This window comes from Vulpes vulpes, chromosome 4, assembly GCF_048418805.1.
Source record: "Vulpes vulpes isolate BD-2025 chromosome 4, VulVul3, whole genome shotgun sequence".
In the NCBI taxonomy this organism is placed as follows: Eukaryota; Metazoa; Chordata; class Mammalia; order Carnivora; family Canidae; genus Vulpes; species Vulpes vulpes.
In genome coordinates this window covers 19,205,906-19,218,412 of record NC_132783.1, presented here as the reverse complement: position 1 = coordinate 19,218,412, position 12,507 = coordinate 19,205,906, and the positions used below count along the sequence as shown (strand labels likewise).

Sequence of the window (12,507 nt, the reverse complement as noted above, 5' to 3'; positions counted from 1 at the left end):
ATGGTCACGATGTAGCTTGTCATGGGTGCTTCTTTACCAGAGGACCTCAATGCTTCAAAGACTTTGGAACGGAAGTTGGCTTCTGGCTGTAATGTTCCTGGGCTTTTCAATTAAGTGAAGCTCATTGGTTTTGCTCATGGATGTGTCAGATGATAGGTGTTCATTGATGTCACCCTTCCTCAACCCTACCTATTAACCCTACATCTTCTCTTTGTCTAGCAGCTCCTTTCCCCCTTACTCCCAGAGCCTAGAAAAATCAGAAGACTGTGAAGGGGTAGCTTAGATGAGAATGTGAGAAGAATTTTTTTAAAGCTTACTACACTCTGTATTCTGCTTCTGATTCTAGCAATTCTCTGTCCAAGAACATGCAAATGTCACACCAGCATGACTGTTTCTAACTTTTACAAGATGCATGTAACATCCTTAGCAATCGATTTAGATATCCCTTATAAAGAAGCTGAAATGGGGCACCTGAAGCCCTGAGTAGGCAGATTCTCAGCAGGGAATCTCTGCTTGAGATTCTCTCCATTTCCCTTTCCTTCTGCCCCTCCCACTGCTCTCTCTCAAATCAATCAATCAATCAATCTTAAAAATTCTGAAGTGTACCAGGGGGTATGTTTATTGGTGCAAAAGAACTTTCAGAAATTTACCAGAAGAAAAAAAAATTATCAAAATCTTAGTTCCTCTTTTATTGTTACATTTTTGTTAGAGTATTTTAATTGTCAGGACACATGGATGGTGCAGTGGGTTAGGTGTCCCACTCTTGGTTTCAGCTCAGGTCCTGATCTCAGGGTCATGAGATCAAGCCCTGTGTCTGGCTCCATGCTCGTGGAGTCTGCTTATGGTTCTCTTTCTCCCTTTTTCTCTGCCCCTCTTGCTCATGCTCTATCTTTCCCTCTCTCTCAAATAAATAAATAAATAAATAAATAAATAAATAAATAAATAAATAAATCTTTAAAAAAGAGAATATTTTAATTGTCTAGTTTGTGCTATACCTAAAAAATATGTGTAATATTTAGAATATATATATTTAAGTTGTTTTCACAGATTAATTATAAAGGAAAAACATTTGGATTTTATGCCTTTTACCACTAATTTCCTGTTACTTAAACAAATAGCTTCAGGTATATCTATGGAGTATTTATACTTCTAATTTTTGAAATAGCCTAATTAGGAACTTGCATGCATATCCTGTTGAAACTAATCAACAATTTAATTGTATTTTGGAAATCGGAGGTACCTTGCAGACATTAATATCAAGAATGTGCCTGAAGCTGCTTTACTCTGGAATATTGTCCAAAATCTCCAAAATTCCTCTACATAAAGTGACATATGTAAGTTTGGCCTCATCAGAGTACCTACAAACTAGAAAATTATATAAAAAGCTGTAATTCTGCTAGATTGGTAACTCTATACCCACATCTGTGATTTAGTTTCTCCTTCCATGATATGATTTGTTTTTCTAAGGGAGATAAACATGAAATCTGAGTTTTACTTGAAGTTCTTCTGAATTGCAAAATAGAATAAAAATTATAAAAAGGATTTTGTGCAATGGCCAAAATGTAAAATGCTCTTAGGTTTCAAAAATAAACACTTCTTACTCAATTAGTCTTTTACTTTGAACTGTGACCTACATATTATAAAAGTAATAAAACCTTCAGATTTTCAAAATTGGAAAATAAATTCTCAGAAAGGCAGGCCCCTTGCATTGTATCATTGCTACATTCTAACTAACCATAGATATGGTAAAACAAATATATTTTTTAGAAGTGCAAAAATATATTACTAAGAAATAAGATATTTATATTTTAATTATTTAAAGATTTATTTATTTGAGAGGGAAAGAACAGGGAGGGAGAGGGAGAGAGAGAGAATCCCAAGCAGATCCCCTCTGAGCACAGAGCCAGACATGGGGCTTGATCTCATAACCCTGAGATCATGACCTGAGCTGAAATCAAGAGTAGGATACTCAATGAACTGAGCCACCCAGGTGCCCCAGACATGAGGCATTTATAATTGCTTATAATATGTTGTTAGGAGATTATAGAACAATTTATATAAAACTTTCATAATTTCATTGTAGTAATTCAGTATGTTATTTTACAGATACCTGAAAAATGAATAAAAAAGTAAATGAAAAACAGTATAATGTAAAGAAAAAATGACAAGTGCTATTCCATTATCTTCCTGTATGTTGTGTTGTCCAGGATTGGTTGGTATCCCTCTATTGTTCCTTTTTTGACAAATTTTTTTTTTTTAGCTTGGAAACTTTTATGAGAACTATTTCTAAATTTAATTATTACCTTATCTTTGTAGCACATTTTTTTTCAGAATGTGTCCAGATATTCTATTTTGTTTCATTCTTTCTACATCAGGATAAACCTTTTTGATTTGCATGCTTTGATTCATTTTCAGTCAGGTTCACCTTGAACACCATTGTTACTCCGTTGGATTTTCCCGGGACTTACATCTAAATTGATCTTCCCTTGTCACCTTTATTTGGCATATCACACCCATTCACTGGGCTGGCTTCCTCCCATCATCTGCACCTGTCTCCATCCCATCAGGGTATGTACCTCCTTTTTTTGTGTACCTCCTTTTTGTTCTTCTACCCTGTCCCATCCTACTGAAGCTAATTTTAATGATATGTGATGTGTGATATCAATGTTACCTGAGAGAAATCTCTTTAGCCATCATAATAAGCAGGACACTGATACATATTAACACAAAAGTCCAATATCATTCTGTTTTTGGTCTAACCTCTTAATAAGCATAATATGTCTAAATTTCGTCAAGATTGAGAATTTTATGTCTCTGTCTTGAAGAAGTTAATCTTGAATGCAATCTGATTTTTGTATTAATTCTAGTTATGTTCTCCTTATCAACATAACATCTGAACATGTTGGGAACTATTCACAAGGTAAGTTTTACAATTTGCAATTTCACATGAAGAGATATAAGAAGTGTCCTACAGCAAAAGCTGAGTTGAACAGAACACATCTTACACTCATGGGGACAGGGAATCCTTTGCTATACAATTCTTATTTCCCACCTACCAAGCACACTTTGGGAAATGTTACCCTAGAGAAAGCTCTTTAACCATTACGATAAGCAGAAAGAAGCTAACATATACTGAACACCACCTGGTGCCAAACATTACATATTTGATATAGTTGGTTTTTACAAAAATCTTCTGATAGTGTTTTCTTATTATCCTTTTTCAGTTATGGAAGTTGAGATTCACTAATTTAGGCACACTTGTTCACATTCACAGCTGGTACAACTAGGAGCAGAATTTGTATCTGACTCCAAATCCCATGCTCTTTCTACAAAATTTTGCTATACCCATTCATTACATTCTTTTTTATTAAAGTGGATTTCTTGAAGGATTTGGGATAAAAGCTCTTAAACTATCTTGACTACTTCTATTGGAAAAGAAACAACAACAATAAACCAAAAAACCACAAAAACCCATTTTTACCTGATTATCTTTTCATTTTACTGGGAAGCAACTTAGCACATGCTGTCTCCTCAGTTTGCAGAGGAGGTGAAGGAGATAGATGTTAAATTATTTGGTGATGAAGCAATAAAGAACGTCCAAAGGAAAGTTAAAGATTTGCAAAATAGTGTTAATGATAATTTTCTTTAGGAAAACATTAATTTATGTCAGAACATTGGCTCTCCATCTGTATTTTTAAAAATCCATTTTAACTTTGAAATTTTTCTTAATAATCTATATTCTGAGATTAGCCTTTAATGTTTTATGGGGAAGAAGGATTTTTGTCATATTGCTAGAACCTTATTGAACTAAGAAAAATATAAAAAGAAATTAAAGGCTAGTTTTCCTTTTGGAGAAAATGATTCTAGATTTTGCTAATTATTGAAATAATACATTTTCATAAAAAAAACTTACAAACTTTTGCTAGAGTACTTAACTATTGTAATATTTTGTTCATTACAAATTGCCAAATTCTGACTGTCTTCTGTGCTTTACATAAAAATATGATACTTCTAAAGACATAGAAAGGCCAAAAAATATGTTGAAAATTAAAAGGAGTTTCACTTCCCCGGCTTCAGTGCATCCTCCCTACAGCTGTTAGAATACTTTTCTTTAGACAATAGAAAGAATAGAAAGTGCCTCTGTTTCTTTCACGTGACCCATCATTGTACACACAATACATTTTTATAAAATCAAAGCAAATTTCTAGTAAATGACATTGACAAATAATAATATCCAAAACAGATATTTGATCAAGATGAGAAAATACATGTAGAATTGATCAATTATCTAAAAATGTGCTGACTCAATTTTGAAGCCATTCAGGATATCAAGGTGCTCTTCCAAAAATTTAAAAAAATAAATGGAATGGGCGTTTGGAAACCAAGAAACAAACAAATCTCTCTCAAACTCATTTTTCTTCTACTTCAGCATAGCCAGATCTGCCTACAAATGTGTCTCTGAGTAGAGGTGGGGAGGAGGTGTCATTTAAAAAAAAAAGATTTATTTATTTATTTTAGGGGAGGAAGGTAGAAGGAGAGGGAGAGAGAGTCTCAAGCAGACTTCATGCGCAGCACCAAGCCCCAGGCAGGGCTTGATTTTTACAACCCAGAGACCATGACCCCAGCTGAAACTAAAAGTCAAAAGCCCAATTGACCACATCACTCAGGCACTGTAAGGGGGGGCTCATTCTTCTTGCCAGCTGTGTGTGCAAGTGTGTGTGTGTGTGTGTGTGTGTGTGTGTGTGTGTGGTTGACTGATGTGGGTCATCAGACTTCGGCTGCAAGTAGGAGAGAGGTTCCCTCACAGATGTGCAAATTGAAATTGCTACTCCATCTAAGCACACTCCTGCCAGTCAAGAGCAGACTCAGGAAAATCAGTTAATAAGATGGATTCTCTCAGCAAATTAATTCTCAGTAATAAGTTAAGCACCTCAGGAGGCCCTAAGGGTGGGGTTTAATTTACCAAACAGTATTTCCTGAGCCTCATAAATTGTGCTCTTCCTTCTGATATTGTAATGAAATAAAATCAAAGGAGAGTAGAGAGAAGTCATTTTACAGTATATATTTATACTTACACTTAAAATAATTTGTGCAATACACAAATTAGTGAAATTCACACATTCCCACAAACATTAAAAGTCTCATATCACTCAGCAATTACTGGCAAATTAATGGGTTCTAGATCTCAGCACCATTGCTTTCTGTAGGAGGCTTAGAATGGAGTTTGTCAGTATTCTTGGCAATATATTATACACACGGGATTTGAAGTAAATTTTAAAAGTAGCTTTATTATGCGGAATTTTCCATTTGAATAAATCTACCAGTCACCAGGAGAAAATGGAGGCCAGTGTGTAGGTAAGATGGTAGAGGCAGAGCGTGTTGTTTTGTGTTTGTGGTGTGTATGTGTAGCGTGTGTGGTGTGCATGTGTATGTGGAGTATGTGATACATGTGCATGTGTGGGGTATGTATGTGTGGTGTGTCTGTATGTGATGAGTATGTGTGTGTATATATGTGGTGTGTGTGGTGTGTCTGTATTTTGTATATGTGTGTGTGTGCATGTGGCATATATGTGTATGCGATGTGTGTATATGGTGTGGGTGGTTTGTATGTAAGTGTGGTGTGAATGTAGAGTGAGTGTGTGTGTGTCTGAATTGTGTGTGCTGATAGAAGTTTCCTTTTCTATAGAATCACAAAAGCTGGGAGTATAATTTTTCCCCCAGAACACCTTTCTTCCTTGGACCAAAACACTAATGGGAGTGATGAGGTAGGTATGTAAGAAGGAAATGAGGGAAGAGAAATTATTTCTAGAATCACTAAAAGTGGGGATTATAGCAAATATTTTCTTTTCATTTGAGCTGTATAATTGGAACTTAGGCAATTCTGAGCCAGCAAAGAATGGATTGTAGCATAGCTGCAACAGCAATGCAACAAGATTCTGTATCTCCTTTGATTCTAATATGTCGGGGTCCCTGGGAAGATGGAAAGAAAAATGGCAAAAATGAAAAAGGGGCAAAGGGAAGAATAAAAGGTGCTAAATCACTCTGCCCTCCCCTCCAAATATGGACTCAACCAAAAATAGTACATAGAGACAGAGGCAGTGTGTGATATTTTATGCTGCCTAGACATTTTTGAAAATAAGTGGGTGTTCATTTAATGATTTTTGTGCTCACTTAGGCAGCACATATACTAAATTAGAATGATACAGAGAAGATTAAAGTGGCCCCTGAGTAGGGATAACACACAAATTGGTGAAGTGCTCCATATTAAAATAAAATAATAAAATAAATAAAATAAAATAAAATAAAATAATAAAATAAAATAAAAATTGTTACATTGAATTATTGAGTAGGGAGGTCATATGTCTTTCAGATTTGATTTCACCAGTGACCGAGCTACATTAAAAGTATTGATACATGAGAGCAACCATTCAGACCCATACTTAAACCACGTAATGTACTTTAACGTTAAGTGATAGACCTCAGTAAAGAAACTAAAGAAAATCACCTGGAAGTATGTTCATGCTTAATAATATTAGCAATTTAGCCTGAAATATCTTTTTGTTGATAAGTAAAATAGAGAAAAAAAATATACGCTAGTAGCAATAGAAGTTAGCCTAACTCCCAGATTTAACCAGTTCTTTTTGACTCCACGTCACAACCAAGACAAGGTGAATACACCTTTTTCTTCATGTGATGCCTTCAGGATAAAATTCTCCATGATCATCAAAAACTTAAAATGTGCCTGGGACTTACATTTCCTAGATAAAAGAGACTGTGTGATATGACTTCCTCTCCTTTCAAAGGGACACAGCTATTCCTCACATAATTTCCACAAATTGTGTGTGATAATGAAGCAAGTGCCACAGCTGAGGATCACCCTTACAATGCGCTGAGACAGAAGTCCCCAAACAAATGATTTGGGGAAAGGGACACAGGAGGGACTGGCTGGCTCTTGGGCCAGAGCTGTAGAAATCTGTCTTCTTGTAGAAATTCTGTCTTATGTTGCACTCTGATCAAGGGGTCCTCTTCCCACATTTGCAGTCACCCACTGGGAATTCAAATTAAATTAGGTCTCACTTAAATTGGAGTTTTTCCCATTACATTAGCATTTGCATAATCTTGCCAATGTTTGCCAACTTGCTAATTAATAATAGGATGACTTCAGTAATAGTAATAGGATGGTTAAATCATGTTTTATTGCTGTTGGATTGACCTAGAATGAGTCCATCAAAGGGTACTTCTTGTATGTATGTTGTTTTTATTCCAGTAGGCACATCTCAGTTGGCAAACTGAATCCACCACTAGAAGTTGTTATTGCAATGGCTTTTCCACTAATCTGAAGAAATGGAAATTTAAAAAAAAGTTTTGATGAAACTGACTTGTAAACCCCATTGTTTTTCTGATTCACTTACGCTGAAGTATTGCTCAAGAATGATTTGTCTCTTTAATAAGTAGCAGCAAAAACACAGCTTTAGAGAATTAATGTAACAGAAGGATAATTCTTTCTCAGGAATTATCTTTCGAGTAGCCAGACTGAGGCTGAAAGTATTTAACTTTCTAAGGCTGGTTCACCTTCCTGTTACACAAAGCTGCAAGTATACTCAGAAGTTGAGAAAGGAAAAGAGTCTGAGCTGGAATTAAGTAGTATAACTTCTGGAGGCTGGAGCTAGATAGTTTCAGCAGTATGTTGGATTGCTTTGTTTGACTGTAGGTTCAGCAGATGCTCCTGGTTTTCTTTAGGTGCTTGCAGGATTACAGATAGCTGTGCATCTCACACTCCTGCTATACATCTCCTCACAAAGAGGATCTCCAGTTGGTCCTAGCAGAAACCATATTAAATGGATGAACATAATACTTTTAAATCTGCTTAGTCTTTAGACGTCTGTCATGTCACTATAATTTAATTGCATTACAATTTGGATATTGAAATGAATGAAAAATTTCATTTTTCACTTCCATAAGTTTGAGGAGTCAGCTGTGTTATTCATCAATAATTACTCAAATCCATAGGAAGAAAAAGCAGATTTCACCACAAATCCATGTGTCTCCAAACTACTACTGTAAGCACATATGAATGCAGGAAGCCATCATCATCAGACTATGGTTTTATCTTTCATAATCTATTCCACCTAAAAATGAAGGAGGCTCACAATTTCTCACCACGTTAGAGGAATGATCTGTTCAGAGCATAGTTTTGAGGTGAACACTTTATTCAGACTGAACCATTCATTTAGTTTAAGGAAGTATATACGCCTCCTCAGCCCTATCCATAGGTTCACCAAGGCCAACAATCATGAACACAGTATCTAGTCAAACTGGCTAAAGAACCAAGCCCTACAAAAACAATGGGAGCCATGTTACACATTTACAACTGCTGAAACTTTTCCCCCAGGGAATAAATATTTCAATCAACATAGAACATCACTGCACCAAAAGTGAAGTTGCTGAAATCACGAAATAGTCTCTGTAAATCCAACAGCAATGTGCTGAAGAAAGTTTCAAATAATGGTACATAATTCATCTGCCAAATCTCATTTCGAGGAAACTGGAAGTTGTGTTTGGTTTGTAATACTGGCTTCTCAGACTTGATCAGGATCTTAGCTGTCACAAGTCTTTTCCTTTATCCATGCCAAATAACGGTCACTGTGCACAAATAACGGAGCTGATGATGTGCAGTTGTGCAGACACAAGCCACCAGCAAAAAGAAAAATGAGAGTCCTCAGCCAAGCTCTCCCTTTGCCCGTATGCTCCTCCACTTGTGTGTACTTCTACTGTTTGACTTTCTTTTCTGAAGAGAAACCTATGAAAAAGAGCAGGAAAATGTTTCAGATTAAAAATTAAAAATTCATTTCTCTTCTTCTGGCTCAGGGCTAACATAAATTTTGAGGCTAGCAAAAAAAAAAAAAAAAGAAATATTTTATTCATAAGCTCCCACAAGTTTACACCGAGAAATAAAGAGGCGGGAAATGGAGGGTTATTATTTTAAGCGTTGACATATGCTTACCACTTTGTGAAATCAGCTGTGGCCTAGTTCTACTCATGCCTGAAGAGGAATATTCTGTGCTACTTCTTATCTTTGCTGGCATTTTGGTGGCTGAGGCATTTACTTATGAAGGTAAGTCATATATGTTACTATTAGGCTTAGTACTTCGTCCACAGAAAGATAACTACGACATAAACTACTTTAAGTACGGTGAAGGGTACATTATTGCCAAAGCAATAGAAAAGATCCCAGGGCTTAAGATGTGTTAATGTGCCATGAAAACCAATATGAAAACATCATACATTTCAATGAGAGTGGGATAGAATGCCACAAATGAGCACTATCGGGAAGACAAAATTGGATATCTACTCATGATGACAGATAAAATAAATTTCAAGAATAAGGTATTTTCCTATTCATGATAGCAATTTAGAATATGTAAAATGTTTTATACCTGCTGCGCTGTATTTGGTATTTTAGATACACAAACATTTAAAGTAACTGACAGTTTCCCTTCCTGGCTTAAAAAAAATACTCTTCTAAGAATGGTGGCCATTAAGATAAAAAGGTATCTAATATGGTGAGAGCATAAATTTGGATCCAGAAGCATAATCCACAGGTCTAAAGTCTAAAGTTTAGATTTAATCCATTTATGATATCTACCCATATGTATCTTAACACATCAAGAAAAGTTAATTCCTCTGTAGCTCTTAAAGCACTCTTGTGGGGATCCATGGGTGGCTTGGCGGTTTAGCGCCTGCCTTTGGCCCGGGGCATGATCCTGGAGTCCTGGGATCGAGTCCCGTGTCAGGCTCCCAGCATGGAGCCTGCTTCTCCCTCTGCCTGTGTCTCTGCCTCTCTCTCTTTATGTCTATCGTGAATAAATAAATAAAATATATTTTTTTTAAAAAGCACTCTTGTGAAATAGGTAGAGAGGTAAAGGTCATTATCCCCATGTTTTAGACAGAGAGAGGTTGTGACTCACGAGGTAATCCATGGCAGAATGGAAATGTGAACAAAAGCAAAAAAAGGTTTCAGTTCCTTGAAGGGAAGGCAGAGTGTCCCCCTGTGTAGTGAATATGGGAAGAGATTTCTGTCATCAGACTTGGCTGCACGGTTCTAATGGCAGGGCAAGAGAAACACCACTAGGGAGTTGTGGGTTCTTGTGGTGCTAGACACAGTCCGACTTGCCTAATTGGTTGGTAAAGAATTCCACTCACTAATCATGTGCCTTATTATTTATTAATGGTGTGTGTAAAAAAAAAAGCACTCTATGCTTTTATGTTCACAAAAGTGCAGGTTAAGTACCATGTGACTAAAGTGATCTGAACAGGACCCAGAGATCTTGGTGTCAGAGGCCATCAGGGACTATTTGAATCTGAAGTCCCCTCTTAGGGTGCAGCAGAAGGGTTCAAGGGGGACCGTGCTCTCTACATGCCCACTCACCTCAGAATGTGGATGCTTATGCATCAATAGTAAGGAAATGTAGGTAAATAAACATTTTTCCCAGTTGGGATGAAATATGTAATAGAAACCTCGTTTCCCTACAGATTTTTATCTTCCATTTAAGAGAAATACTGTGATTTTATCCACCTAGTGGAAATGTGAATAGTCTGGCCTTATTGCCTGCATTTTTCTCATCTAGGCTCTATCTATCTATAGAACCACAATCTACATAGAATGTTAATCAGGGTGTTTAGTCTTTGCTTATCAATAGATGTCTGCTTAGGAATATATCTGCTACCTATATTTTCATATGTTCTTATACATATAAATATACATTTACATTTTATTTAATATTCCCTTAGCAAAATCTCTTAGTTTACCAATAAGCCAATCTTTTTAGCATTATAAGGTGAGGATGCATTTCTCCTGCAGCTCTTCTCTAAAAATCTAGAAATAGGCATAAAAGTATCTGTCTCTTTGACTAATATTTTTATTAACTGATGGTAAGATAATTAATGTATTTTATAAAAGAAAAAATATTCTTAATATTTTATCCATCTGTATTGAAAATCACACAAGTATAGTCTCTAAGTTTCGTCTGTTTCTTACATCTCTTAAGTAGCTTCTGCTATTTACACTGGCTCCTGTATCTCCTCATACTACCAGGTGCTGAAAAAAATCCAACTAGTCCTGCCATTTTACCAATGTAAAATTATTTGTAATGTTCAGTTATAAAGACAGTTATTGGGACGCTTGGGTGGCTCAGCGGTTGAGCATCTGCCTTTGGCTTAGGATGTGATCCCAGGGTTTGGGATTCAGTCCCACATCAGGCTGCTTGTGGGGATCCTGCTTCTCCCTCTTCCTGTGTCTCTGCCTCTCTCTCTGTGTTTCTCATGAGTAAATAACTAAAATCTTAAAAAAATAAAGATAGTTATAAACAGACACAAACTTAGAAACAAAGATTCTGGCTTTCAGGATAGGGCCATTAGAATTTACTTAAATAAAATACATGTAAATGATGACACTATTATATTTTAAAGTATAGCATAGGTTGTATATTGCTTAGTGGTTACAGTGTGGGCTTTGGAGGTAGACTGCCTGGCTTGTTTATGTTCTAGCCAATAACCAGCTACATGGACTTGGACAGGTGACATTATCTTCTGTTCCTAAGTTTCCATAATTTTAAAACTGGAGCATCAGTAGTACTCATCTCATAGAGTTGCTATAAGGTTTTGATGAGATTATATATAAATATATACAGCACCTAAAATAGTTTCTGGCATGTGATTAGTGTTATGGGTTGAATTGTGTCCCCTCCCCTCAAAAGATATGTGTATGTCTTAACGCCTGGTACCTGTGAATGTGACCTCATTTGGAAATAGGACTTTGCACACATAATCAGGTTAACATGAGATTATACCAGATTAGCCTAATCCAATGCGACTGGAGTCCCTATAAGAAGATGAAACTTTGGACACAGACGCAGACACGAGGGAAGATGGCCATGTGAAGAGTGAGGCAGAGATTGGAGCTGTGCTACCACAAGCCAAAGAACATCTGGGGCTACTAGATGCAAAAAGAGGCAAGGAAGGAGCCTTTCCTAGAGGCTCTGGAGGGAGTATGACCCTGCCAACACCTGGATTTCAGACTTTTAGCTTCCAGAGTGTGAGAGGATAAATTTCTGCTGTTTTCAAGCCACCTCATTTTTGATACTTGGTTATGGTAGCCCTAGGAAATGAATTCAGTCAGTATTCAGTTAATTAGTTATTACTAGACACTAGTAAAGGCCAATTATAATAGTTGGGCTTTGATCTTCTATATTGTAAAGAAATAATTATGTTTGCTCACAACATACTCTCACATGCCTACATTTCATGTCTTTCCAAATATGTAAGACTTGAGCTCTAGCTCATTAGATGAAGTTCAATTCTGCACCATATGAAAAGTCTGGAAGGTAGAGAGGTGACTGGCATGCCGTGTAGTTAGAAAACATAGCCTTTTGACATTTCACAAAGGAAGAAATAAAACAACATGCTTTCAACGTTATACTAATTCTACTATGCCATAATTGTCCTAGA

The 12,507-nt window shown here is 36.4% G+C and overlaps 1 protein-coding gene and 1 non-coding gene across 3 annotated transcripts in view; one reads left to right on the top strand and one right to left on the bottom strand.

The window, feature by feature from the left end:
- The first annotated feature begins 6,163 nt into the window (after positions 1-6,163).
- On the top strand, positions 6,164-6,269 carry LOC112933649 (U6 spliceosomal RNA). The gene has a single exon (XR_003237712.1). It is a non-coding gene; the product is annotated as a U6 spliceosomal RNA (small nuclear RNA).
- Positions 6,270-8,192: 1,923 nt separating this feature from the next.
- Positions 8,193-12,507, bottom strand: part of TNIP3 (TNFAIP3 interacting protein 3) — an 87,291-nt gene continuing 82,976 nt past the window's right edge. For both annotated transcript variants that reach the window (XM_072755325.1, XM_072755326.1), the window contains one exon: positions 8,193-8,800. In XM_072755325.1, coding sequence (XP_072611426.1) covers positions 8,769-8,800 — 32 coding nt within the window. In that variant the 3' untranslated portion in view covers positions 8,193-8,768. The remainder of the gene's footprint in view (positions 8,801-12,507) is intronic.